Genomic DNA, 27,671 nt, shown 5'->3' on the forward strand with positions numbered 1-27,671 from the left:
TTGGTGGCTCAGTTCGTTAAGCGTTTGCCTTCAGCTCAGGTCATGATACCAGAGTCCTAGGATCAAGTTCCACGTTGCACTCCCTGCTCAGCAGGAGGCTTCCTTTTCCCTCTCCCTCTGGCACACCCCCTGTTTATGCTCAAGTGCGTGCTCTCTCTCTCTCTCTCTCTCCTCTCTGTGTCAAATAAATAAATAAAATCTTAAAAAAAATATCAAACCCATCTGAGTGTGACCTCTGAGAGGGCATGAACGGAATCTTACTGTCAGTTTTATTTCTAGAGTCTAGTATGCTTGGCACATAGTAGGTTCCCAGTAAATATTTGTTGAATGGACAAGATGTTTTCAGATTTGTATTTGTTTTAGTATTAGTTAGAATTTAACTTTAGCAAAGACCAAAAAACAGTACCTTGTAAAGTTTAGAAGTTAAGTTCTCTTTTACATTAATAGTGCCAATGTAAACAGTCCAGTCTTGATTGATGACTCTACCACTTTGGGACCATAGGCTCCCTACCAGTTGCCTGGTTGTTGTGCTCTCTTCCACATGATCTTTCTTCATGTAGCTTGTGCTAATTTGTCTGTATTCTGGTTAGCTGGAAGAGGTGATGGTAAGGTATGATATACTTCCCATTTAAGTACATGACTTTAAAGTTGTACACATCACAGGGCACCTGGGTGGCTCAGTTGGTTAAGCATCTGGCTCTTGATTTTGGTTCAGGTCATGATCTCAGGGCTGTGAGACTGGGCTCTGCACTCTGTGGGGAGTCTGCTTTAGGTTCTCTCTCTCCTTTTCCCTCTGTTTCTCTCCCTCCCTTTTTCTGTCTCTCTAATAATAAAATCTTTAAAAAAATGTTATACAAATCACTCCTGCCTATATCTCATTAGCCAGAACCTGGTCATGGAGCCATAGCTCCTGGCAAGAGAGGCCGAGAAAGGTAGTTTTTGGCTGGGTCATCGTAAGCTCACAAATACGGCTATTATTATACTGACGGGAGGATAGATACCAGAGTGAGGGAGCCAATCAGCAGTCTGACGGTGCTCATTCATATTTTGTATAAGGTTACAGTTAATAGTTTAATTGGAATTGAGGGTATTTACTGCTAATATTAAATATGCTCATTTAAAACTGGGAGGTTGGGATCCCTGGGTGGCGCAGCGGTTTGGCGCCTGCCTTTGGCCCAGGGCGCGATCCTGGAGACCCAGGATCGAATCCCACATCGGGCTCCCGGTGCATGGAGCCTGCTTCTCCCTCTGCCTGTGTCTCTGCCTCTCTCTCTCTCTCTCTCTGTGACTATCATAAATAAATAAAAATTAAAAAAAAATAAATAAAACTGGGAGGTTGAGAATTATAACACAGCAAAAGTTTGTAATTGACGTCATTGAATTGATCTTTTTTCAGCATTGAAACACGTGGTGAACACACAACTGAAGTTTGTTATACAAATTGCGAAGCTGGGGCAGAAGACAGAAACCCACCTTGCTAAGTGCATTCTACTTCACTCTTTAGGAAATGGGCTGACTTCAAATTTTGCAGCAGCATGGGAAAGTGACAGATTGGGGTCAAGGAGCGATAGTATGATGGGTCCCTGTTGATTGTTGGATGCGATCCAAACACATTAATATGGTTTACAAGGACCTACCTTCTTGTTTTACCAGCTCCTGGCATCTACCAGTTTCACCTGTGTTCTAGTCATACAGTTCCTTATTATTATTATGTGTTCCATATCTTCTAGCAACTCTGCTTGCCATTTCATTACCTATTTAAAGTAGAAATTTGGAAGTGAAGAAAAGGAGAGAAAGGGCCCATAAATTGGAGGAGTGAGCCTACTTAGAAACACCTGTCTCTGGCACTTATTAAGTGCTCTGGTCCTCCAGGATGTAGGTGAGGTGCTTCTCATTGGTCATCTCTCTTCATCCTCCCTGCACCCGGTTAGGGATATATTATTACCCTTATTTTGCAGAGGAGGAACTGAGGCAGAGGTTAGATGACTTACTTCAGTTTGCAACATCCAGAAACTTGGCAAGACCAGGGATGTTGGCTGACTTCTGAGCCTGGATTTTTCCTAGCAGATCTTGTTTCTTTCTTTGAGAGGAAGCTCTGCTTTTGGGTTTAAGATGAGGATTAATTAGTAACTGCAGTAATATCTAGAGGCAATGGAATGTCCTTGAGCTTCAGAGTCAAGTCTGAGTTACACCTGTTGGGTGTGTTCCTGGTGAGAGCTCTTACCGTGATTACCAGTGAAATGACCTACTTTACTGACTTGTGCTGGGGAAAACTGGGGAAGGGAGGGAAGGAGCGGGCTTGGAGTAGTTTAACTAATGGGAATGAATGCTGCCTTGATTCCTGCAAATAAATGTTTCAGGGTTATATGAATTGAACAGTATTAAAAATGTGCATTTCCCTCATCCTGAGGATCTTCCATTAATCCACTAGATGGAGCACATGGTTTGAATATATTTGATGATTTGAAGTTAGAAGAAAAGATGTGGTCTTCATTTTGGAGCAATACTGAAGACCCCTGAAGTTGGCCATACATTTTGATCTGTGGATTTTTTCCCCCTCTGTATTAACTATAAATGTTTCTTTTACTTAGTATTTCTGTGGGTCAGGAATGTGTGAGGTTTTTGGGGGCCTGAGAGGCATCGTGGTAGAGTAGCAAGAGGTCTAATCTGGAAATCTACAAATGAGGGACTGGATATCCAGGATTCTGTGACTTTGGTCATCTTTAATGATATTTGAGCCTCAGCGTCTTCACTTATAATATTATTGTACTGGGTGATGATATATATGATGTACCTTACAGATGTTGGGTATATTGTATGTTCTATGCCATCTCTTTAGATCACCCGTGTGACCAAAGACATGCCGGCTCCCCTTTTACCTGACTGAACTTGCAGCAGCCAGTGTCTACAGAGTGAAGCACCCATCAAATTGCAGCACAGAGAGTGACCTTTGATGTCATTTTAGTTCACTTGCCATTACAGTACTTCTGTCACTCACTGGCATTCCCGCTCCTGAGTGAGCACACCCTGGGGTTAGCATTTCATTTCTGCCAAATAGCCTGTTCTGCCTTAGGGCAGCACTGGTGATATGAAAATTTTTACATATCTGCTCTTCCAGAGCAGTCTGGATTTTGTGATCTTTTTTCCCCCCCCAAAGATTTATTTATTCATTAGAGAGAGAGAGAGAGGCAGAGACACAGGCAGAGGGAGAAGCAGGCTCCCGGAGGGGAGTTCTATGCAGAACTTGATCCCTGATCATGGGATCATGCCCTGAGCCAAAGGCAGATGCTCAACTTCTGAGCTACCCAGGCATCCCTTGGATTTTGTAATCTAATCTGCCTTCCATATTCAGATTTTCTGTTTAAAACGAAAATTTTTAGGGGATCCCTGGGTGGCTCAGCAGTTTGGTGCCTGCCTTCGGCCCAGAGCATGGTCCTGGAGTCCCGGGATCGAGTCCCATGTCATGCTCTCTGTGTGGAGCCTGCTTCTCTGCTTCTTCCTCTGCCTCTCTCTCTCTCTCTCTCTCTCTCTCTCTCTCTCTGTGTGTCTCTCATGAATAAATAAATAAAATCTTAAAAAAAAAAAAAACCTTTTAGGCAGCTTTGAACTTTCTAGGGGAATGTGTAATTTCACCATTCATAATTTCTGTTAATTTTTAATGAAATACACATCTGCTGAATAAAGACTTTCACCTAGGTTGACATTCTTGTTGGTTGCCAAGTATAAAAGTTTGTGTTATTTTGAAGCCGACTGTTCAGAATTCCTTTAAAATTATAGAAGTTTGGTATACTCAATGGAAAAGCAACAAAACACCAAGCTCACTTTAATTTATAGCCTATAAATTAATAAATTTTTATAGTCCCTCCCCTTTTGGTTGATAAAAAAGGCATAGGCGTAGTCTTTTCTTTCCCAAAGAGAGGGGTTTCCAGGTTTGATATATTTGGATGGGTTTTGGAAGCAGTTTTAACATTAGTAGATCATCTCCATTGTATCTTCATTGATACCGATAACAGATATTAAAAATGATATCTGGCTGCTTACTGAGCATCTTCTTGGAAGTTATACGTATGTCTAGACACAAACGCTTCATTTCACTTATTGTGCATTGTGGTTTCTTATCATGATTTATTTTATATGCCTCTGACACTAGATTGGATGTTCTTTGGCTCTGGAGTATGTGCCTCCCCTTTCAATTGATGAAAAGGACCTAGCCCCAGCTACTCCTCTTCCTAAATAGAGGACCAGATCTATTTTAAGGAAAGAATATAACCAAATAAAGCACTGGAAGTTCATGTTCTCTTTCAGAGTATTACATTTATAAATACTTGATACAATTTTTAATTCCTCTTTATAATCAACATTATTATTTTATCTGTTTTAGAGAGTGTGTGGAGTATGGTAGGGAAGGGTAGGGTAGGGAGAGAAAGAATCTCAAGCAGACCTATATCTAGTGCAGAGCCTGATAGGGGCCTCAGTCTCAGATCCTGAGATCATGACCTGAGCTGAAATCAAGAGTCAAATGGAACCACCCAGTGCCTCATCAACATTATTAATGAAATTTGTGACATGCTGGAAAGAGCATGGACTTTGAAGTCAGGGAGCCTTGGTTCATATTCTGTATACGAGCTGTGTGACTTTGGTCAACGTACAGTTTACTGTACGTTGTCAGTTTACTTCTCTGAGCCTTGGTCTTACAATCTATAATGGGAAAGTCATAGATGGACCCACTCTTATGGCTTAATGAATTCCTGGATAACATTTGAAACAATGTCTCTTAAATTCAACTTGTATTTCCCTTAAGCATAGTGTTACAAATTAGGATTCTATGGCAGAAAACATTTTTATTAAAAACTAAAGAAAGCATCAAATATTATATTTTTGAATTGTAGTAATTAATACTTTAAAAAACATCAATTATGAAAAACAAGACATTTATTTAAAAATCTATGTTATTATTATGTTCCTTTTTAAGATATTCTGGATGGATTTTTGGAGAAGAATTCACTTAAAATATAAATACCCTGATTGGGTGAAAGAGTAGTTCTTTGTAGCAAGCATAGACATCATCCAGGAATAAACAAATGAGTTCAAAATCTAAGCCATTCATTTTAAGAAAAATTATTTTCCTGTCCAAATGCCTAGTCTAGTGGAGGGAGTGTTTCCATCTTTAGAAATCCCTTACTTTTATTTTGATGGTATCTGACTTCAAGCATAATTTCAGTGACATACCTAAAGTATTTCATTGTATGGGTTGCCTATGGTCAGTCAGTCTTTGCTCTTTTCGTAATGAGGCATCATCAGCCTGTCTGCCTTAGCAATGTCACTGTCATTAATAGGCATTCCTTAAAAAAAAAAAAAAAAAATTCACATGAGGGAACATTCTCAGCTTCAAAACAGTACCTTCCTCTTTGATGACATTAGCTAGATGTGAATGCTGGTGCTGTCCCATTTGTTTGGTGTTGAACAGACCATCTTTCACTCAAGCTGGTCATGTCTTTTGCTGCACACCAGACCTTTTCTTAAGCATTTGAAAGAAAAGATGATTCTGTTTGCTGAAATGGTTTGGTCCTTAGGCATGCTATATTTATCACATGCAATTATATGTATGTCTAGACACAAACGCTTCATTTCACTTATTGTGCATTGTGGTTTCTTATGATTTATTTTATATGCCTGTGACACTAGATTTTCTTCAAATATTTTCCCTAGTCTTTTTGTTTCACAGCTTCATTGAGGTATAATTTACATGCTGTAAGGTTTAATTTAAATTTTAAATGTTTAGACTGAGGGTCGCTGGGGAAGGAGGGGGGCTGGGGGGACAGGGTAACTAGGTGATGGGACATTAAGGAGGGTATGTGATGTCATGAGCACTGGCTGTTATATAAGACTGATGAATCACTGGGGTACCTGGGTGGCTCAGTGGTTGAGCGTCAGCCTTTGATTCAGGTTGTGATCCCAGGGTCCTGGGATTGAATCCTGCATCGGGCTTCCTGCAGGGAGCCTGCTTCTCCTTCTGCCTGTGTTTGCCTTTCTCTCTGTGTCTCTCATGAATAAATAAATAAAAAATCTTAAAAAAAAGACTGATGAATCACTGACCTCCATCTCTGAAGCCAATAATACATTATATGTTAATTAATTGAATTTAGATAAAAAATAAATTTTAAATGTTCAATTCAACATTTTCAGTAAATTTGCATATTTGTGCAGTCATCACCATGATCTCATTATAGAACATTTTGGTCAGCCCCAAAATAAATCTCATGCCCATTTCCAGTTCCTGCCCTAAGCTCCAGGTAGCCACTAATGTACTTTCTATCTCTATAAATTTGTATCTTTTTTAACATTATAAATGGAATCATACAGCATGTTCCTTCACCTCTGGCTCCTTTTACTTAGCTAACTAATTCTGAGGTTCATCCATGCTGTAGCATGTGTCAGTACTTCCTTTTTATTGCCAAATAGTATTCCTTTCTGTTGTCTGGATAAAACACGTTTTGTTTATGCAGTCACCAGTTGATGGACATTTGAGTTGTTTCCACTTTTTCATTACTGTGAATAATGTTGCTGTGAACATTTGGATTGCATCTCTGTGTGAACATGTGCTTTTGTTTTTCTTGGGTGGAGACTTAAGAGTGGAACTACTAGATTATGTGGCAACTCTTTGTCTAAAATTTTTCGGCACAGTTACGCTGTTTGCCACAGTGGCTCTACCAGCACTGTATTAGGGTTCCAGTTATTCTGCCTCTTTCCTAACACTCAGTATGGACAGTCTTAAAATTTTAGCCATCCTATTAGATGTGTAGTGGGGTGTCTCTGAGTTTTGTATTTCTTAATAATGTTGAGCGTCTTTTTGCGTGCTTATTGACCATTCTCATTTTTTGGTGAACCTAGTGTTTTAAAACGGTTTAGACCCTAGTATAGCATAATAGTTAGGGTCCAGCCAGGAAACAGAAATTGTACCAGTTATTTTAACAGAATTAAATATGAAGCATTGTTACTAAGTATAAAGTTGCTCAGTCGGTAATTAAAAAGGTAAAAAAGAGATCATTAACATATCATAGAGGTAGTGGCTGCAGGAAGCAGCCATGCGCTTTGGGGTTGGGGGGGACCAAGGGATGAGATTGTGTTACTAAATCTTAGAAGCTTGAAGAGGAGGTACCTGCAGAGCTGAAACCAAGACCTCTGAGGAGTGGGGGCTGGGCAGCTGGCCATGGTTTCTGAGGGGGGTGTGATGTGGCTGGGTCTGTGAGTGCTGGGCAAACAGCAGACGTGATTCAGGTGCTGCATGAGAAGGAACTGCTGCTGCTAGGGTAAAGGGGTGTTGCGGGGTGACAGGAGGAACCCAAGCCTGCAGGAAAGCAGCCACAAAGGAGCAAGCTCCTTTTCCTCTCCCAGGTTTGCAGGCTCCCTCTGGTGCCCCCTGGTGGTGAGCCCTGCAGGGAGTCAACTGGTAAAGCAGAATGAGGTGTGTATTCATTCCCTGCTAGCATCACAGAGCTGTGTGACAGGCTGGGCCTGGTGCCTGGAGACAGTAGCTAAATAATTGTCACAGCCCACCCTTTTGATCACTCAGCACGCAGACCCACCCCCTACGCATGTCTGAACCTCCATAGGGCAAAAATGACTATGTTTCAGCCTAACCGAACTCAAAGGAAGGTGTTCTCACTAGCTCCTCAAAACAGGAAGCTACAACATCTCATTAGTCATCCTATCTGTCTTTGGAAGAAAGTCCTATTCCCATTTCTGGACTTTGTTCATTAATCCTTAAATTCAATTGCAGTCATGCAGGAATATATGCTACCCAGAGTCCAAATTATAGAGTCAAGTTCCAAGAACAATGCTTCTGTAAAATATGATGAGGGCAGCCCGGGTGGCTCAGTGGTTTAGCACCTGCCTTCAGCCCAGGGCCTGATCCTGGAGCCCTAGGATCAAGTCCCACATCAGGCTCCCTGCATGGAGCCTGCTTCTCCCTCTGCCTGTGTCTCTGCCTCTCTCTCTATGTGTGTTTCGTGAATAAATAAATAAAAAATTTAAAAAAATATGATGAGAAGAAGGAGAAGAAATTGGTAACACCCCCCCCCCCCACACACACACACACAACCTTCAAGCAACAATCAAGAGGGAGATATGCAATGCTGTTGCAGGGTTTATTTCTCTAACTGGCCATTTGGCAGTGATTGATAAATTTATATCTTTAATCTCCTATTTCTCCTGTTACTCATTTCATGTTTCTTTTGCTTTTGGTCTAAGGAGACATTTGAACTTGTGGAGTACTTCTTTCCAAACCCCCCCCCCCCCCATGGTTTATCAGTACTGCTCCACATGATGTCATTGTTGGTTGCAATCCTTCAGTGGTCCTATGAGGATGGGTTTCTATGGAAATCTTGTTTGCTTGTAACAAGGTCAAGGGATGGCAATCATGAGTGAGATCACTTATAAAACTTAATTTTTAGAGTTGTTTAGAAGATTAAATGAGACCTCGTGACTGAATTCTATCACATTGTCTGGCATATTGTTAGATGTAGGTCCATGTAACATACTCTATTAAGGATGTGCCCAGTACTCTTTATATAATGTTTTACTTTACATTTTAAAAGAAAGAGTTTACATTTAAAATGTTAATCTCCTATATGGTTCAGGTGAGTGGAATGACTGAAATAGAGCCAGTTCTATGATTTGAATAAAATTTCAGATCTGCTGTTCATGTTCTCTTTTCCTCCCTCCTCTGACTTTTTCTCTACAGGCTATTTTTCTTTCTTGGATTTTGAGAGCCTTGTGGCTAAAACAGAGATGAAAATTGTGTGGGAAAAGATCTATAAAATACATTTCTTTATTTTTGGATTAAGTGAATTGGGGTAGATGAGTCAGCCCTCAGATCTGGACCTTGCCTAAAAAAATGAATGAGCCAAAGTTATAGAGCAGACAAAAGGTTTCTGTTAAGTGCTCTGTAAACTTAAAGCAGAATAGCTTGCTTGCTGAAGAAATCATCTTACCATTATCCTCTGTACTTCTGGGAATTCGCTGTGTTGGGCATAGTGATATGTTTTGAAAGATAACTATGTGAAGGGTAGAGTGCCTTCAAAAGAAATTCAGCTTTTTTATAGGTGTGCCCCTGATATGTCCTATTTTTTTTAAGACAGCTTTATTGAGATACAATTCACATACTATACAATTCACCCATTTAAAGTGTACCATCCGGGACACCTGAGTGGCTCAGAGGTTGAACGCCTGTCTTTGGCTCAGAGCATTATCCTGGATTCCCAGGTTTCCCACATCGGGCTCCTTGCATGGAGCCTGCTTTTTCCTCTGCCTGTGTCTCTGTCTCTCTCTCTGTGTCTCTCATGAATAAATAAATAAAATCTTTTTAAAGAAAAATAAAGTGTACCATCCAGTGGTTTTCAGTATATTCAGAGTGTTTGTGTATCCATTACCATAGTTATAGAATACTTTTATTACCCCAAAAGAAACCCTGTCAGCCTCCCATTCCACCTACCCACTCCCTAGCCCTCGGCAACCACTGATCTACTTTCTGTCTCTAGGTCTACTTGTTCTGGACATTTCATATCAACAGAATCATATAATATGTGATCCTATATGACTAGCTTCTTTCACTGGACATAGTATTTCCACATTGTAGATTGTTTCAGTATTTCTAATACTTTTCTTTTTATTACTGAACAATATTTCATTGTATGGATAGACCACATTTTGTTTATCAATTCATCAGTTGATGGACATTTGGGTTATTTCTACTTTGAGGCTATTATGAATAAGACTGTTAACATTCATGTGTGAGTTTTTGTATGGGCATATATTTTCAACTCTCTTGGGTATATAATTAGGAGTGGAATTGTTGTACCGTATGGTAACTCTGTATTTAACTGTTTGAGGAACTGCCAGATTGTTTTATAAAGCAGCTGCCCTATTTTTCATCCCCACCAACAGTGTATGAGCAATCTAATTTTTCCACATCCTTACCAACACTTGTAATTATGTTTTTTGTTTTAGCCATCCTAGTAGGTATGAAATGCTGTCTGATGGTTTCGATTTACGCTTCTCTGATGACTTTTCATTTGCTTATTGACCATTTGCATATCTTCTTTGGGTCCTGTTTTTAGGTGTTAATTGATTGTTGGCAATATCTGTAATCTGTCGAATTCTTAGGTGGAGAGTAGTTTCCCTGAAAAGTTTCTTACTTTTCCGACTGAGTGAAATTCACTTAGGCATCAGGAAATGTTTATTCGAGGTAACATTCATCTAACACACAGTTACGGTTAAGTTATAACCCAACTAGAGGCTGTATATGAGAGTGAATCTCAGGAGGTCATGAATTTTGTGTCTTTGTAAAAAGAAATAAAAAACTCCTAAGGGCTCAGAGAATAGAATTTTCTGAGCCTTCTAAGTAGGGACATAGATCTACTTCCTTTTGACTTGATAAGAAGATTAGAGAAAGGAGTACATATTTTTTTTGAGTCTGTTTACTCTGGTTTTTCAAAGCCATAGGAATAGTTCTGTTTTCCTTCCTATAATTTGGGGAGGTAACCATTGCAATATCTTTATTTCTTATTATTCACATTTTGATTACTCTAACTGAAAATCCAACTATATATTGAAATAGTTTTTAAAAAGGCAAACAGATTTTATGTTTAATTTTTCCTTTTTATCCTAAAGAAGCTTTTTAATTCTTTTTTTTTTTTTTTTAAGATTTTTTATTTATTCATTCATGAGAGACACACAGAGAGATAGACAGAGAGGCAGAGACACAGGCAGAGGGAGAAGCAGGCTCCATGCAGGGAGCCCGAGGCGGGACTTGATCCTAGGTCTCCAGGATCATGCCCTGGGCCGAAGGCAGGTGCCAAACCGCTGTGTAGAATCCGAATTTTAGTCTTTCTTTTCACATATAAGAACAACTTTTCAAAAGCTGTAACTCCATCTTAGAAGCACAAAATTATTTCATGAGTGCATTTGCCCAAGACTTACGCTGTGTATCTTTTCAGTTGTTTTAATTTGGTATACCTTGCCACTAAGTGATCTTTTCAGATGTTTCCTCAAGTAGAATTCCTTGAAAGAGGCTGGTGGAGGCCAAGAGGAGTCTGTGAGTTCTGATGTCATTGTGCCATTGTGAGTTTGCTCGCCTTTGTTTTTAGCTCAGTGTCTCATCTACAGCTGGATGTTGGTACTTACTGCATTCATTGGGATCTGCACCATTATCAGCCTCCATCCGCTGGAGTTTAGTAACCCATCCTCAGCCAATGTTTTCAGTGAGGAGTTAAAGCTTTGCAAATAGGTGAGCTCTTCTGGCAGCTTCTCATATTTGACAGGATCAACATTTATGGATTTATTGGTTTTTCTTCAAAGAACTAAGCTCCCTCAGAAACTATGATTTTGCTCTGTAACCTCCCATAATGGTAATTGAAGTTCTGACTTTGCCTGCAGCTTCCTGAGCTGAGGGATAAATCAGAACCTATAAACTCTGTTGGTTCTCTCATTTCATAGTTCTCGTTGAAAGAAGTGAAAGCTCTATGAATCAGGAATTTATATCTCAGCTATCTTGTTTCTGTGAAAATACGTAGCTGGAAGGGTTTTTCTATTGGGGTTTTCCATTACCAAGTGGAATGAGGAAATAGAATATAAATATTATGAAGCCTATTCCTTGGGTGTTTCTGCCCTTTGTGTGGACCACAGTCAGACAAGGGGAGTGTAGTACCATCCTGGTTTTCTGTTATTTCATTTCTTCCTGGAAGTCATAGGAAAGCAGCCTAGTAAGTATATTGTTTTTTTTTTTTCTTTATTTATTTATGATAGTCACACAGAGAGAGAGAGAGAGAGAGGCAGAGACACAGGCAGAGGGAGAAGCAGGCTCCATGCACTGGGAGCCCGACGTGGGATTCGATCCCGGGTCTCCAGGATCGCGCCCTGTGCCAAAGGCAGGTGCCAAACCGCTGCGCCAGCCAGGGATCCCTTGTTTTTTTTTTTTTTTTTTTTTTTTCAGCATCTCTGATTTTTTTTTTTTTTTTTTTTTATGATTGTCATACAGAGAGAGAGAGAGGCAGAGACACAGGCAGAGGGGAAAGCAGGCTCCATGCACCGGGAGCCCGACGTGGGATTCGATCCCGGGTCTCCAGGATCACGCCCTGGGCCAAAGGCAGGCGCCAAACCGCTGCGCCACCCAGGGATCCCTTTTTTTTTTTTTTTAATAGCAGTAAGATATATATCTATATATCTGTATCTGTATAACATAAGATTAACCATTTAACTGATTTTAAATATTCAGTGGCATTAAGTACATTTTACAGCCTAGTTTACCATCCATGTTCAGCACCCAACTCCAGACCTTTTTCATCATCCCAAACTGAAACTGTACCTAATAAACAATAATTCCTCATTCCCTCTGTCCCCACAGCCCCTGGTAACCACCATTTTGTTTTCTGTCTTCATGAATTTATCTATTCTAGCTAAGTCATTTAAGTAGAATTGTACAGTATTTGTTTTTTTGTGTCTTGCCTATTTCACTGAGCATAATGTCCTCGAGGTTTATCCATGCTGTAGTGGGTGAACGGGCCATCCTTCCTTTTTAAGGCTGAATAATATACCATTGTATGTACATAGTACATTCTGTCCATTCATTTGTTGATGGACACTTAGGTGACTTCCACCTCTTGATTATTTGAATAATGCTGCTATGAACATGGGTATACAAATATCTATTCAAAACTCTGCTTTCGGTTCTTTTGGGTATCTACTCAGAAGTGGAATTGCTGAATCATGTGATAATTCTTCATTTAATTTTGTGAGGAATCACCATACTCTATTTCACGGTGGCTGTATCATTTTATATTCTTACTAGCAAGTAAGTTGGTTTTATTAACCCCAACTTTTCTTCCTTTAGGAGTTCTGTTTTATTTTATTTTATTTTATTTTATTTTTTTCTTTCTTTTTTTTTTTTTTTCTGTTTTATTTTAAACGCTGCTTAACTTGGTCTTCTGCCTGTAAAAGGAAGATTCTCTAATTTCTTTTGAGAGACTCTGGTCATCTCTGGAAAACCACTGCCCTCCATTCCGTTGAGCCAGTCTGGTTGCTTCCACTCCTACTTTGTCACTCATGTATATACCAGCTGTTCAGAGCACCCCACAGGGACGACTCACCTCCCTAATATTCTAGCACCAACATGGAGACACCTGTGTAACTTTGTGTTCTCCACTTTTTTTTTTTTAAAGATTTTATTTATTTATTTATTCATGAGAGACACAGAAGAGAGAGGCAGAGACACAGGCAGAGGGAGAAGCAGGCTCCATGCTGGGAGCCTGATTCTGGACTCGATCCTGGGACTCCAGGATCACGTGCTAAACCTCTGAGCCACCCAGGGATCCCCTGTGTTCTCCACTTTTGAGAACATTTAAATACTAGTTGGCAGGAGACTTGGCTCGAGTATTTTATGTAGTTAGGAGTTTAGAGATACATTTTTAACAAAATTAGTTTGTTTTGCCAAGCTCTTGGTGGGGTGTGTGTGTGTGTCTAAAACTCCTGTCTGTGCCATTGCCCCTACTCCCACCTGCCATCTCTCTTCATCTCAAGGTAACTGGTAGCGGCATTTCCAAGTGTTTTGAGGTGGGGATGTTAAATGATGGATAAATTTAGATATGATATAAGTCTCCCTTCTCTCTGACAGACTCGAGGTTTATGTTCCTGAAACACACAATGGTAGGAGAGTTCACTTTTTCCTTATTTTTAAAAAGATCCTTACGTATGTGATAACACTTCCTTAATTTCCCTTACTTAAAAAAACAAAAAACAAACGTTTTCTAATGGTCATTGCTTAAAACCTCCACTCCTTCTTCACCAACTATCTTAACTTCCTTTTCTTGTTCCACAAAACTCCCTTTTCTCTTTTTGAATAATTTTTTACCAATATAAGTAACTTGTAATTTGAGTTTATTAGATCTTAAAGTCTCACATGCTTGAGTTTTGTGTAAGAAATGCTGAAATTTTTAGAAGAATACCTCACTTTATAACAGGGAAGAAAAAAAATAATTTGGGGCAAAAGATGGAGGAGACAAACCTTATTGGGCATATGGTATATACCAGGCCCCATGCTAGACGCTACTTAACTTTGACTGTACTGATTGAATATAAATATATAAGGAGTTGACAGGCAAACTTAGATAAGGTTTCTTTGTTCAGCAGAATTCACTGCACTGAGAAATGTACTATGGACTGTCAGGGATGAAAATAAGCTCTTCTTATGGACTGGACACACTAATGGCGCTTAAATAGAATGTGATGTATCATTATTATGCAAGATTTTTATTTCAGCCACTATAGAATGGAAAGAATTCCTCTGCCTTCCCGGCCTCCTAAGGTAGGACCCAAGGTCTGACCTAGGTAAAAGACTTCTCTCCATTGGAGATACAATATTCTAGTTTGTAGTTTTAGATTTTTTAGGTGTTACTTCAGATTCTAATTTATGCACACTTTTTTTGAGAGAGTATGAAGCGAATCTACTAGTCAAACTAATTTGACCTTCAGAACATCCTTAAAACAGACAGTTGGCAAGGAGAGAGCTGCAAATGGGAGTGGCAGCTCTAGATGGATATGCTCTGGGGCAGGGGCTCAAAGCTTGAGACCTATTTGCTGTGGTCTCTGTGGCAAAATGGCTGAGGTTTGTCATGACCACTGGGTGGGGCAGGAAGTTTAGTTTACCCTAAACTTACTGTGTGCAGGCTTTCTGGTGCTTTGTATATAGCACGGAGCCTTTTTCCTAGGTTAAAATGCGCACCCTGAGGGCAGCCCCAGGTACCTCCCTTGGTCTGTGGTTTGTGTATTCCTGTGAAGTGGGGTCAGAGCAGAAATCCAAATTATAAATTCGTAAGGAAGGTGGCTGTTTTGAGCTATTCAGTAAGTTCTTTGTGAAGTATAAAACAATAGTTACTGACACCTGCACCCCACTCCCGTTTTTAGTAACAGCGTCATAGAGATATAAATTCACTGTTGGGGCCACTCCACAGAAGCAGGATGGGCCTTCTCCTTGCCCCCTTATATCCCACATTTGCTTTGGATGTTGTGATGAGAAAGGTGGTGTGAGGAGGTTCATTACTCATGTAGTGAAGCTCTCTGAGGAGAGCAGGGCAGCTCCTAAGCAGGTCCTGATCCTGGTTTGAGATTTCTGTAGTGGTTAGCAGGTGGGGACAGAGTGAGGGTTTGAATTTCCTCCTGGGACAAAGGAGGGAGCCACCTGGAACTTCCTTTCAGTTTGGCCAGATGTGGAACAGAAGGGAAAAGAAGAGGGGAAAAGCTTAAAGCTGTTAGTAGTAAGACATCAATAGTAGAGCCAGGCTATTTATTCACAAACCAAAGAACTCACCTGTTTAAAGTGTTCAATCCAGTGTTTTTTAGTATATCCACAGACTGTATACTGTGCATAGATAGCATAGATGTTAGAAACACTGTCCAATTTCTGAACATTTTTATTACTCCTAAAAGAAGTACTGTGCCCACTAGCAATCACTCCCCATTCCCTGGCAACCACTAATCTATCTTCTATCTCTATGGATTTGCCTATTCTGGACTTTTCATTTAAATAGAATCCTATTATATGAGGTCTTTTTGTAACTGGCTTCTTTCATTCTGCATAACATTTTCCAGGTTCATCCATATTGTAGCACACATCATTACTTCATTCCTTTCTATAGCTTAAAAATATGACATCATGTAGACATACCATCCCAGTTTGTCATATTAAAAGATGATTGATGGACACATGAGGGTGAGGTGGTGATAGGAGAGTTGGGTACCATTATTAGGGGAGGAAGACATGGATTTGGAGCTCAAGATAGAGACAGGGGTGGACATCTAGCCTTGGGAATTGTGAAAATTAGAGGTCACATTTAAAGATGAGAGAGTAAATGTGATCTCCAAATTGAAATACATACCTGTAGGTAGTTGAACTGGTTGCCAATAGATATCATACATCTCCATGTCCTCTGATGGAATTCATGGAAGTTATCCTTGTAAATTAATCCCAGATCATTCTGATGCAGAAAAATCAGTGAAACCAAATACACATTTGAATGATTCATTTTGTCATGCTTCTATTAGAATGAAACTCCTTTTTGGTTTTATTGAATCCTTTGCTCTAAATATTTTCTGTTGTTTTCTTTGCCCACTAATTTTGTTGGTTGGAAAATGATTAATATTTGAAACTGATATAAGTTGCTTAAATGCTTATTAGTAGCTCCCTAGGAAACATTTATTTTTCCTCTGAATGATTGTTAGGAAATTGTTCTATTCTGTCCCATTGTTTTAAATGTTACCTTGAGAGTTTTAAAAGTAATTCAAATAGAATATACTAGCAGCATCACATTTTGCTTGGTTATCATTTATAATCCTTTGTAAAGTTCAAACATAATCTTTTGTATCTTAAATGATATTTCCTGGCTTCTGCATCCAGGATGTCTAAAACAGGTAGTAACAATAATAAATTAAGTTTAAATTTTTAGGTGCTATCTTTATTGATATTCAGTGAGCTATTATTTTTTAAGTTGTTTTCCTTGCAGTACAGAAGTTAAGATAGATGGTGAACATTTGGAATTCTCAAGACAGATAATTTAACCCCTGTGTCTGGTGTTTTATAGTCTACAATATTGTGTTTCTGTGTAGATGAGTTTCCATGTTATTTATCTGCCAGCATTGTGATGTTACATGAAGACTTGGCTTTTCTGATGTCAGGATTTTGGTGTAATCTTTGAACACTGTAGCTCTGTTTTAACAGAGTTGCTCTTCTGAAGCTGAGTGCTCTAGACCACAGATTATTTTTTCCTGTGGCCAGTATCTTTACTCCTTTGATCTCTGTGGCTTTTAGATAAACCTTGCATAAAAATGCAGGAGAAAGTAGAAGCCTAGGTTTTTGCTTATCTCTGGGGCCTAATAGGTATACTAGCCATAAAACCCAGAAATTTGGGATTATGTGACTAGTATTCTCTAAAGATCTGCTTTTGTTACATTATATAGGTTTCTGTTACAAACTCAGGTACTCAATCATTATAATTCACTCTAACTTTGAAATCTGTAGATAGAAAATGAAAACCATCTGTTGCCTTGTGAAATAAGGAAGAATTCAGAACAGATCTTAAAAGAGCAGTAACTTTTCTCTAGATACATATTGTGGGTGGGAGGGGTTTTCCTGTGTTCATCATAGTCATTTTACATAATTTACTTTTCATTTTTTTAGAAGGAAAATGCAAGAGTCAGCTTAGTATTGTATCAGTGACATGCTTTCCTATGTAAGCCATCACCAAAGACACCCAGAGGTAGTATAGTGTTACTGAGTTCATTCTGCAGTGGAAGGACCTGGATTACTTATGCATCTCAAATAATAACCTTGTTGACTGTGGGATTTCAGCGTGTGTTTACCATCACGTGCTAGAGCCCTGCTTCAGAAGGTGTATGTCCTAGCCTGATCGGTTAACGCTTTGTGCATGTTCTCATTTGCATCTTTGGGTACCAGAGATGGGAGAATCGTATTAAGCAGTGCAAACTTGCTAGCCCTCTCTCTGGCAGAGTGGAAGTGGGCAGAAGTCAAGATTGACACAGCAATTTTGTGTTCCCTTGTGATTTGCTGTCAGCAAGCTGTTACCCACACATGCAAAAGGTTGTTTGAAGTGGGCTTATCCATGTTTCCATAGCAGCAGTCATCTTAGTGATTTCTCTCATTTTGGGGCTCCCCCTCCTTTTGCTTCTCTGTTCCTCTTGGATGCAAGATTAAACAAACAGCACATTTAGGTCAAGGAAAGAGATGTTTGCTAATATAGATGCTGGGCTAAGCATTCTGGGAGAGTGATTCCTTGCAGCAGATGAACATTCTTTGTGCGTTCCAGCAGCATCTGCAGCAGGGTGGCTGTCTGGCACCATTTTTTTCATTTTGGGCAGGTTCTGAGATTCAGAACAATCCTAAGCAAATCACAGGAGACGGCAGTTTTCCAGTAACCACATGTAAATCTCTGCTTATTTGTTCTTTGGTATTAATAGGGAAGCGATCTACTGGAAAAATGATACTTTAAAGATTTTGGTGCATCCGAGGTGTGTCATCTGGTTTTTGCACCACCCCTCCTGTTTGAGCCTGGATTTTTTTTTTTTTTTGTCAGGCAGTTGAGCAGGAGCAGATTCTAGTGCAACAGCTCAGAGCTTCCCTTCTGTTCTGGTGCCGGCACTGCCTGTCATGAAGATGGTACAGTGGGAGCCTGCTCAGAAGAGCCAAGGAAGATGATGTGGAAATGGAGCAGAGATTGCTAGAGATCTGAACATCCACACCTTGGGGATGGGTTGCACTACTAGTGTAATTCTGTTTAAAGGCATCCGCACCGTTTTTGAAAGAAACTGTGCTTATATGTGCAAACAGCAAGGAGAGAATAATGCCCTTGAATATACGGCATACCATTGGACAAAAGAAGACTCAGAACTATTAATCTCCTCCTGTCTGGTAAATGCTGTCTTGCTTCATTAACAAGTAGTTTGGTGATGTTAGAATAAACTTATCTTGACTTATAAAGTAAATGTATTTATTAACTTCAGTATGCTGATATGTCTCTAGCCTGGGTGAATAAATGGGTTAATTAAGTGGCCTTAAGTTTAATTTTGAGGTGCCTGTGTGTATGTGTGAGAATACCACGCATGGTATTCACCAAAGCTTAAATATGTATAGAGAGAAGCTGGAGTACGATAATTGATTACAGATTAGTTTTCTAAGTTACCTTTATGAGCTTACACGTTCTTGGTATAGTCTCAGAAATAACGTATGGCAAAGTATGTATTTAGGGTATTCTAGATTGAACCCTCTGCTAGTGATAGTGAATTATTCAGTTCCTTTACATCTCAGTCTTTTCCTTGGCAAAATTGTCTTAAAAATGGCTTGTGGTCAGTCCTCCCATTTAGAGGGAAGGAATTTAAAGGGAGCATGAAAAAAAACTGTAATGAGAGTGAGAAAAATATTCATAGTTTTATTATTTTAAATCTGACGATTTATAATGTTTTGGAGTGAAGGCTCTTGAGAGTAAAAGAAAGCTTAGTTGACACTTGTGTGTTCTTTCCTCCCCTTACGAGGCACGAGGAGGTGTCGGGTCACAGATGGGTGTGCTTCTCCATGGCCTTCTCACAAATACCAGGCTCGTGAGGAAGCTGCATATGGGTCTCCTCTTTCTTCAGGATGCCTTGCCATTTCTCCTTCTGTTCTTATCACAGTTTTTTTTTTTTTTGTCAAAACGAGTGAGAATAACACACGTGGGAGTTTCTGCGTGTGAGTCTGGCCAGCAGCCACTGGGTATGGTGAGGGCGAGGTGTGTGGAAACCCCGAATCCGTTCCTGGTCATTAGGCTGCCATCTGACACGGAGAGGGAGTGCCAGCAGGCCACATGCACCTCGGGATCAGATCAGGTCGCCCCAGCCTTGCCGGCACCCAGGAGAGGATGCATTTTGTAGAGGGTCTTATGTGACATTAGCTCTCAAAACACTCTGGAGGAAGGGAAAGAGAGCATCATTTGAGCATCCGAATGCATTTTGGAAGGCAGTATTATGTGTGGGTTTGGAACTTAAGTGAGGCTGTTTTAACTATTAAATATTTTAAACTCTAATGTATTTTGGAATATGCTTTTGAGAACAACTGGTATCAGAGAGTAGAAGGACTAGCTCATTACAGAGTCTGCCCCATTAGGTATAATCCATAACCCTGACAGCCTGAGGGCTGCTTGGCCAGGAATGGCAACACCTCTCTCATGCTGCCAGCTTCTCCCTCAGGTCTCATGGACCTGTCTTGGGTTAGCCCATCTTTGATAGACTCTGCTTGTTTTTCTTTTTCTTTTGTGGCACGAGAGAGTAATAACCTTACAGGGGCTTTGTTGGCATGCTGGGACAGGATTTTGAAGCACTGCTACTGTGTGTTGGGTCAGGTGCTCTCTGCCCACCACCCTTGCTTGCACCAGTAGACCGAGAAAGACGTGACTGTGCATATATGTGGCTGCGGTGCTGTGGGTGGGAAGATGCACCCTCTCCCTCCAAACTGCTCTCTCTGCTTCTGTCCTTGACCTTTGACCCTTTCCTCACTGGCAGACAGTGGTCCTTTGAGAAGAAAAGTCTGATGGTCACACCTCTACTCAGAGTCACATCCAGAAGCCTTCCTGTGGCCTCCAGGTCCATCCCTACACACCTGCTGCCCTTGTTCTCCTGGCCACTCCTCTTTGCTTCTCACTCTCCTTATTCATCACTTCCCTTGTTCTCTCCTGCTGGACAACTGCAGCCAGGCATTTACCTGGTTCACCCCCAGACTCCTGCAGGGCTTGCTCCTGATTTCCCTTTCTCACTGAGGCTTCTTTGACCACTGCTGTAATCTTGTAGCACCCAAGCACAGCCTTCTCTGAATCCCTGGCTTCCTAATAATTATTTTCACCTGAAAATTTTTTTTTTTTTTTTTTTTTTTTTTTTTTTATCAGAAATGCTTTTTTATTTTTATCTGAAAACAACTTAAATTTTTAGACAAATGATTTTAGTATATAAATTTGATTTGTTTTTATACAGAATATAAAGATTTCCCTCATTGATCTTCCACGTGAAGGGTATTACAAGCCTGAAGGGAGATACTTTCTGCACACAAGTGTGTATCTTACACATAGGGTACTGGAAACCAATGGTGTAGTGCTTCTACACATAAATTAGGTCAAGTGACATCACATATTAAAAAGGAGCAAGAGAAATATTCTAGTTAATCAGATTCAAGAAGCAAACAGGACACAAAAACTGCAGATAAGACCAAGTCAGTAACTTTAGTTAGGACACTGCAGATTATACTGGAGTAACAGGTCTGCGAGGCTATAGTGTGTACCACATTAAAACAGCAAGGAAGAGCTATTCATAGAGAAAGGGTGGATGAGGGATTTTCACTAAAGCAAATTAACTTCTTGTCAACTGCCAAAACAAAACAAAACAAAACTGAGCATATGAATGTTAGTATACTGAAGGCGTGTTATACCAGTTTCTGTGCAGCATGCTAAAAGTTAGTTAGAACTTCTTCACTGGTGCATATGAATCATTAATAGTCATGGAAAGTTTTTTTTTTTTGGCGCCCTTCTCACCAAATTTCAGGCATGTCTTATTTTAGATGGTGTATAGCTTTTATCTATAATTTCGTCTTGTAAAAACATGTGAAGACAACGTTCATTCTGTGCCAGAGGATGACCAGCGACCTTGTTTATAAACTGCTCCAGTCCTTGCTTCCTTTCTTCAATAAAATTGTCATCAAATATTCCATCATCTCCTCTAAAAGGAAGCTGACGCAAAAATGCTTTTCCAGGGAGAGGGGGAACTACAACCTTGCTCTCTCTTTCTAATTCACTTCGCAGCCATTCAAAGTCAGCATACATAAAGGCATTCTTTACCAACATGCTGTCTTAAGAATAAAAACGTCTCAGGCCTCTCCGCTGAGGCCTACTTCTGGCAGGAAACCAACGGCTTATTGGTCAGGGAATTCTTCTCTGCTGGAAGCTTATTTAAGAACAGAACCTCTTGCTTCAGCCACTGCAGGCTCAGAAGAGAAGCCTAAAAAAGAACCAGAGGGATGGATGTGTGGCTTCATTGTAAAATCCAGTCGTGGTTTTAAATAACAGTCCAAACGCCATTGCTTCAGATTGAGAGGAAAAATGAAAATAGTCCCAAAAAGCCCATAAATCACCCACGTAAACAGAACGGGGGTCTGTGCCCCGTGCAGTAATATATGTGCAATGTCCAGTAATTTCCAGTGTCCTCCAAGACCATTTATGGGGTATTTTTGTTTTTTGTTTTTTGTTTTTTTTTTTTAATTACATAAAAGAGAGTGACGTAAATTCTAGAAAAATAGAATAGTTAGTCATGCATAGTAATAGTAGTTAATAGTGTTATTTACCATCCTTAGCAAGAATAAACTTCCATTTTTAAAAAAATTTTTGAACTTTTTATATAAAAATCATTTTAGACAGAATAAAATACCAAAAATAGAGCAGAGGGCCCATATTTCCTTCACAAAGCTTTCCCTAATTTTAACAAATGACAGAACCATAAAGAATAAGCTTTCTGATGGCTGGGATTTTTGTCTGTTTTATTTGCTGTTCTGCCCCAACAGCTGGAATAGTGTGTGAGTTGTAGTAAGTACTAAGTTAATAAGTGAATTCTGATAAAATGGTTTTATGGTCCTGAACTTTGAACTTGGAGAAGCTGTCGAGAATTTAGGTTATAATCATTTATCCTAAAACCAAAGTCTTTTTTCCAAACATTTTTACAGTTTCCCCTCAAACAATAACTGGGTCATTTTCAGTAATCTCCACTAGAGTTATACTTTTCAACCCTTCTGTCCTGGAGCTGTGCCAAGAAGTTATGTGATTCAAGGCCAAACCTTCCCTGGGTTTGCTGTGGTTATGACTGACAATTGATGATACTGTCTTTGAACAGTATCCAGACTAGCTCTGTTGAAACCTGTCCCATGGCATTGGCATTTGAGGGCCTTCTCATCCTTTGGTGTGAGCCAGCCAAACCCTATCTTAAGGGAATCCTGCCCAGTGGTACCTCCCATGACCCCCCTCTGTGCAAAGGTAGGCTTGACCTGCTCTTCAGGCAGATGTGGGCCTGTCAGGCTCCTCCACCTTAGTTAGTAGGGTGGCTACCCTACTTGTGGCTCTGCGTTAACTGTTGGCAGGTCAGAGCTGTATTTACCTGCGCCTTAGAGTATAACCCCCACTCTGGCCATGCAGTGCATACTAAATCTTGAGGAGGAAAAGGAGTAATATTCATGAAGATTAGGGCTTAAGGCCACCCAGTCTTTGAGAGACTCTAAATATCCCAGGTATCTGTCCATGTATCTGAAACCCACATGGAGGGGCACTGGGGTGGCTCAGTGGTTGAGCATCTGCTTTTGGCTCAGGTCATGATCCTGGGATTGAGTCTTGCATCAGGATTCCCTCAGGGAGCCTGCTTCTCCCTTTGCCTGTGTCTCTGCCTCTCTCTGTGTGTCTCTCATGAATAAATAAATAAAATCTTAAAAAAAGAAAAAAGAAAAGAAAAACCCACATGGGTGGACTGCTTCATTCTGGCATCAGCAGAATTGCTTCTGAGCTAAGCTTTGTGTTTTTCTCTTGGCCAAACTGAAGGGCATCATAAGAAACATCCTTATGAAAGTGATGTCTGCTTGAGGGTTTTGTTGCGGACATTGCTCCTTTGCTTTTGGATCAGCCGGAGGCACTGTGGTGTAGTGGTTAAGAGTGCACCTGGCTGGCTCAGTTGGCCGAGTGTGCGACTCCTGATCTTAGGGTTGTAAGTTTGAGACCCATGTTGGGTGTAGAGATTACTTAAAAATAAAATCTTAAAAAAGAAACCCTGCAGGGCTTGATCCCAAATCCACAACTTGCTAACTGTGTGACTTTGAGCAATTTACTTAGCTGCTTTGTTCTTCAGTTTCATTATTAATGAATAGTGAAATGGATCTGCCTTTAATGAAATGCAGATAATAACGATACTTTCCTCATAGGGTAATTAAATGAATGAATATGTCTAAAGTCCTTAGGATAGTGTTTTATATATAAGTTAGTGCTAATTGTTACTATTATCATAATTATTTCTATTTTTTTAGTGTTCTCTTTATGAGGGGCCCTGGAAGTAGACTTTTTCTCTCCATACTCCTAATGGTTGTGCTTTTCTGAAGAACTACTCTGTTTGTATTTTATATACATTAAGATTCATGTAACTGATCCCAGCCACTTTTTCAGTTGACTGTTAAAGAAAGCTTAGATCTACACATGTGACCCAGTTCTAATAGATATTTAGGCTATTTCAAAGTGATTTTTAAATGATTTACTTATTTGAGAGAGAGAGAGAGAGGGAGGGAGTAGGGAGGGGCAGAGGGAGAGTCTCAAGCAGATGCCTGGCTGAGCAGGGAGCCCTATATGGGGCTCCATCTCAGGACCCTGAGATCATGACCTGAGCAGAAACCAAGAATCGGACGCTTAACCGACTGAGCCACCCAGATGCTCCACTGATTTTTCTTCTTATTGCTCTTAAACTTTGCTTCTTACTTTCCTCTATTACTATTTTATAGCTCTTTCTCATCCACTTATTAAATACTTTTTATCTTATTTTGTGTGTATTTATGTAAATCACTTTAAATCCTTTTGCACAAGGCAGAGTATAGATTAATAAACTAATAGAGAACTTCAGAGTGAAGAAAAAGCATTTGTATGATCATTAAGGTTGTCTCTGAACCAAAAATCAGATGTGTCTAGTGCAAAGTTTAGCTTTGCAAGGCTGCAGCTGTGGGATCTTGTATAGGAAGGTTCTTTTTATATCTAAGTGGCATGAATCAGCTCCGTGGTGGATAGGATACTGGGAAATGGGCTTATCTGACATCTGGGGCCAACTGAATTTCAATTATACCATACCTAAATTTTGACCAGTAATCCTACCACAATGGAGGGGCAAGGCTGAGTGAGGATGGTTTCCCAAGTATAGATTTTTCTTAACATCTCCCTTTTCTAAGTAGTTGAAAATATTAGTTCAGCTGATTCCAGAAACAACCTGGAATGCTTCTGTGTGCTGAGCTCTGGGTGTACAGAAGTGAGGAGGATGCTCAAGGCCCCATCAAGGAAGGGCCAGCAGAACTCACAGGGCCTGTCAGAGGGCATGAATGCACAGTTTAGCCCAGTCACCTTCCGTGAGGAGGAGCAGCATGAGCTGACATCATATACCTGTAAATCCCCTTTTTCCTTGTCTGTGAGGGTGATGGGCCCAGCTTTCTTGAGCAGGACTTGACCTAGTTTTACTCAAGCCAGTAATATAATATTCCCCTCTCTTACCATGTCTGTGGAAGACGTGAGGAGCTGTGGGGTATTTCTTTCTGTACCATTCTGTCTTTCACCTGTTGTAAAGGGAGTGGAAGAAATTGCTCACTTCTAGCCCTGATGGCAGCTAGGACCCTGTCAGCAGCCTCATGGCAAGCAGTCATGAAGGCAGACTGTTGGAAGTCACAAGGGGAGGAAACAAACTTTCTGTCTTTAATTTTTTTCTTTCTTTCTTTTCTTTCTTTCTTTCTTTCTTTCTTTCTTTCTTTCTTTCTTTCTTTCTTTCTTTCTTTCTTCTTTCTTTCTTTTTTTTTTTTAGATTTTATTTATTTATTTGACACAGAGGGAGCACAAGTAGGGAGAGGAACAGAGGGAGGGGAAGAAGCAGACTCCCTGCTGAGGAGGGAGCCTGACTTAGGGCTCAATCCCAGGACTCAGATCATGGCCTGAGCCCAAGGCAGATGCTCAACTGACTGAGCTACCCTGAGCACCCCAGTCTTCCATTTCTTTTGTGATGTGATGGGGAAATAAGGGATAATTTTACCCGTTGTAAATTAATATTTAATTTTTTTGCTTCCTTAAAGCTGTTAAGTTTTTCATTTTTTTTAAATTATAAGATTTGCTGCATGTCTTCAACTTGTTCTCAGCCTTTATTACAGTATAGAATTTTATCAGACCACTGTAGTCACTCCAGGCTCAATAGTCCTTCTGAATAGAAGACACCTATTGTCATATGTGCACTTTGCAGAGGGAATAGAGTTGGAAGGCAATATGCTGTCTGGCTTATAAGAGCCTGCAGTCCTGCTTGTGCATGTCTGTATGTCTGTTTGGAGGTAGGGATGGGGGCGAAGGGAGAGGACATAAGTGATGAATCTGTAACAAGTGATAAGTGAAAAATTGTTTAATACCTGTCAGCTTGACACAGAGAGGAAAGTGAAGGCTGGATCTTGATTATTTTAGGTGTGCCCTCATAACTTTTTCTTGCACTGTTGAGAACTGTCTTGAGGTATAAGAAAGCAGAAACCTGCGTGGCTGCCTTCTGGAACACTCCTTTGGTTCTGGGTCTGATCACTGGACTGTGTCTTTTGATAGGCTCTGTTTTCCATTTTATTTCTAATATCCTTCCTAATGATGCCCAGTGGGTTTTGTTTTTGTTGCCTATTTGGATGACAGCAGTAAACTGGAGATGTTTTCAAGGAATGGTCAAGTCTGCTTTGATTCCTAGATCCATTTCCTGCATCTTGAGATTGCACTGCTTCGTTGAGGCTGCTTTTTGTAAGTGCAGCCAGCATGACTAGCATGGAAGAGTATTTATTGCACTTTTCCCCAATGCTTTATTAAAGTTTCCCATATTATTAATATGTATTAAATTTCAAACAGGTGATTAACATTCATTGTAGATGCTAAGCATGCTGTGTTCAGTTCATAGAGGTAACCACCGATTTAAACATTTTGAGACAAAACCTTCTGGTATTTCATCCATCCAGAGCATTTGTTCATAAAAAATATGTAATTATTTTGAGTTGCTGTGGACTAAATTGTGTCCCTCTCAAAATTCATATGTCGAAGCCCTAGTCCCTCAATGTGACCGCATCTGGAGTTGCGGTCTTTTAGGAAGTAACCGAGTTAAATGGAATCCTAAAGGTGGGGCCTCCATCTAATAGGGCTGTGATCTTACAAGAAGAGTAAGAAACTCCTAACTCTCTTGCCAGGTGAGCACACAGCAAGAAGGCAAACTGTCTGCCGCAAGCCAGGGCAAAGGTCTTCACCAGGTACTGACCTTGCTGGCATCCTAACATTAGACTTCAGCTTCCAGAACTGTGAGAAAATAAATTTCTGTTGTTAAGCCACCTGGTCTGTGGTATTTCTGTTGTTAAGCCACCTGGTCTGTGGTATTTTGTTAGGGCAGCCCAAGGTAATACATAAGTATAATAAGCATGTTATTTTGTTATATACTCTATAACTAGCTTTAAATCATCTCCACAATATATCACAAATATCTTTCCATGTTAATAAGTATACATTTATGTCTCAGTGGCATCATTTCATTGTATGGATGTATCTTGGTCCATTTCAGGCTGCTATAACAAAATGCCATAGACTGGATATCTTATAAATAAAAACATTTATTTCTCACAGTTCTGGAGGCTGAAAATTCCAAGAGTCCGGCATCCACAGATTTGTTATCTGGTGAGGATCCATTTCCTGGCTCCTTGAGAGAGATCTCACGTAACTTCACATGGAGGGGGACCACTGGATATCTGTGGGGTCTCTTTTAAAAGAGCACCTTAATCTCTTACAGATTATAAAAGGGCTTCATTAGGGCTCCACCCTCGCCTCCAAAAGCCCTCACCTCCGCATACCATCTCATCAGGAATTAGGTTTCAACATATGCATTTTGAGAGGACACAAACATTCACATTGTGATATGTGACATTTTGTTCAACGTGTAACCACTGTTTCACTATTCTGTTTTTCTTTGCTATTCTGTTTTTTCTATCCTTGCCTGTATGCTTTAAACATTTGTCAAATTGATTTTTAGACCTGGATTAGCTAGGTCAAAGTATATTTGCTTTTTAAAGGATTTGGATATATGTTTAGCCAGATTGCCCTCCAGAAAGTTTTATTTTGAGATTTTTAAAAGTTGAAGACAAGAAAATTTGTTTTCTCTCCTTGTGATTTCAAGATGTCTGCCTTTCTTGCTGCTCATTGTTAAGCTGTTGATGGCGTTATCTATGAACAGAGTAACATTGCCTTAGATTGCTGTATACTTAGGCCCATAACATGGTTAAACCAGGGTTCAAATTAGCATTAATTTTGCCTTGACTG

The 27,671-nt window shown here is 40.0% G+C and overlaps 1 protein-coding gene across 17 annotated transcripts in view; it reads left to right on the forward strand.

The window, feature by feature from the left end:
• The window catches only part of DOCK9 (dedicator of cytokinesis 9), a 282,842-nt gene that overhangs the window by 48,524 nt on the left and 206,647 nt on the right, over window positions 1–27,671 (forward strand). For 11 of the 17 annotated variants that reach the window (XM_041731241.1, XM_041731243.1, XM_041731248.1 and 8 more), the window contains exon 1: window positions 18,299–18,475. The exons of the other annotated variants lie outside the window; for them this stretch is intronic. In XM_041731241.1, the coding sequence (XP_041587175.1) occupies window positions 18,314–18,475 (162 nt within the window). In that variant the 5' untranslated portion in view covers window positions 18,299–18,313. Of the gene's footprint in view, window positions 1–18,298; window positions 18,476–27,671 lie in introns of those variants that run through there. 17 annotated transcript variants of the gene reach the window in all.

This window comes from Vulpes lagopus, chromosome 16, assembly GCF_018345385.1.
Source record: "Vulpes lagopus strain Blue_001 chromosome 16, ASM1834538v1, whole genome shotgun sequence".
In the NCBI taxonomy this organism is placed as follows: domain Eukaryota; kingdom Metazoa; phylum Chordata; class Mammalia; order Carnivora; family Canidae; genus Vulpes; species Vulpes lagopus.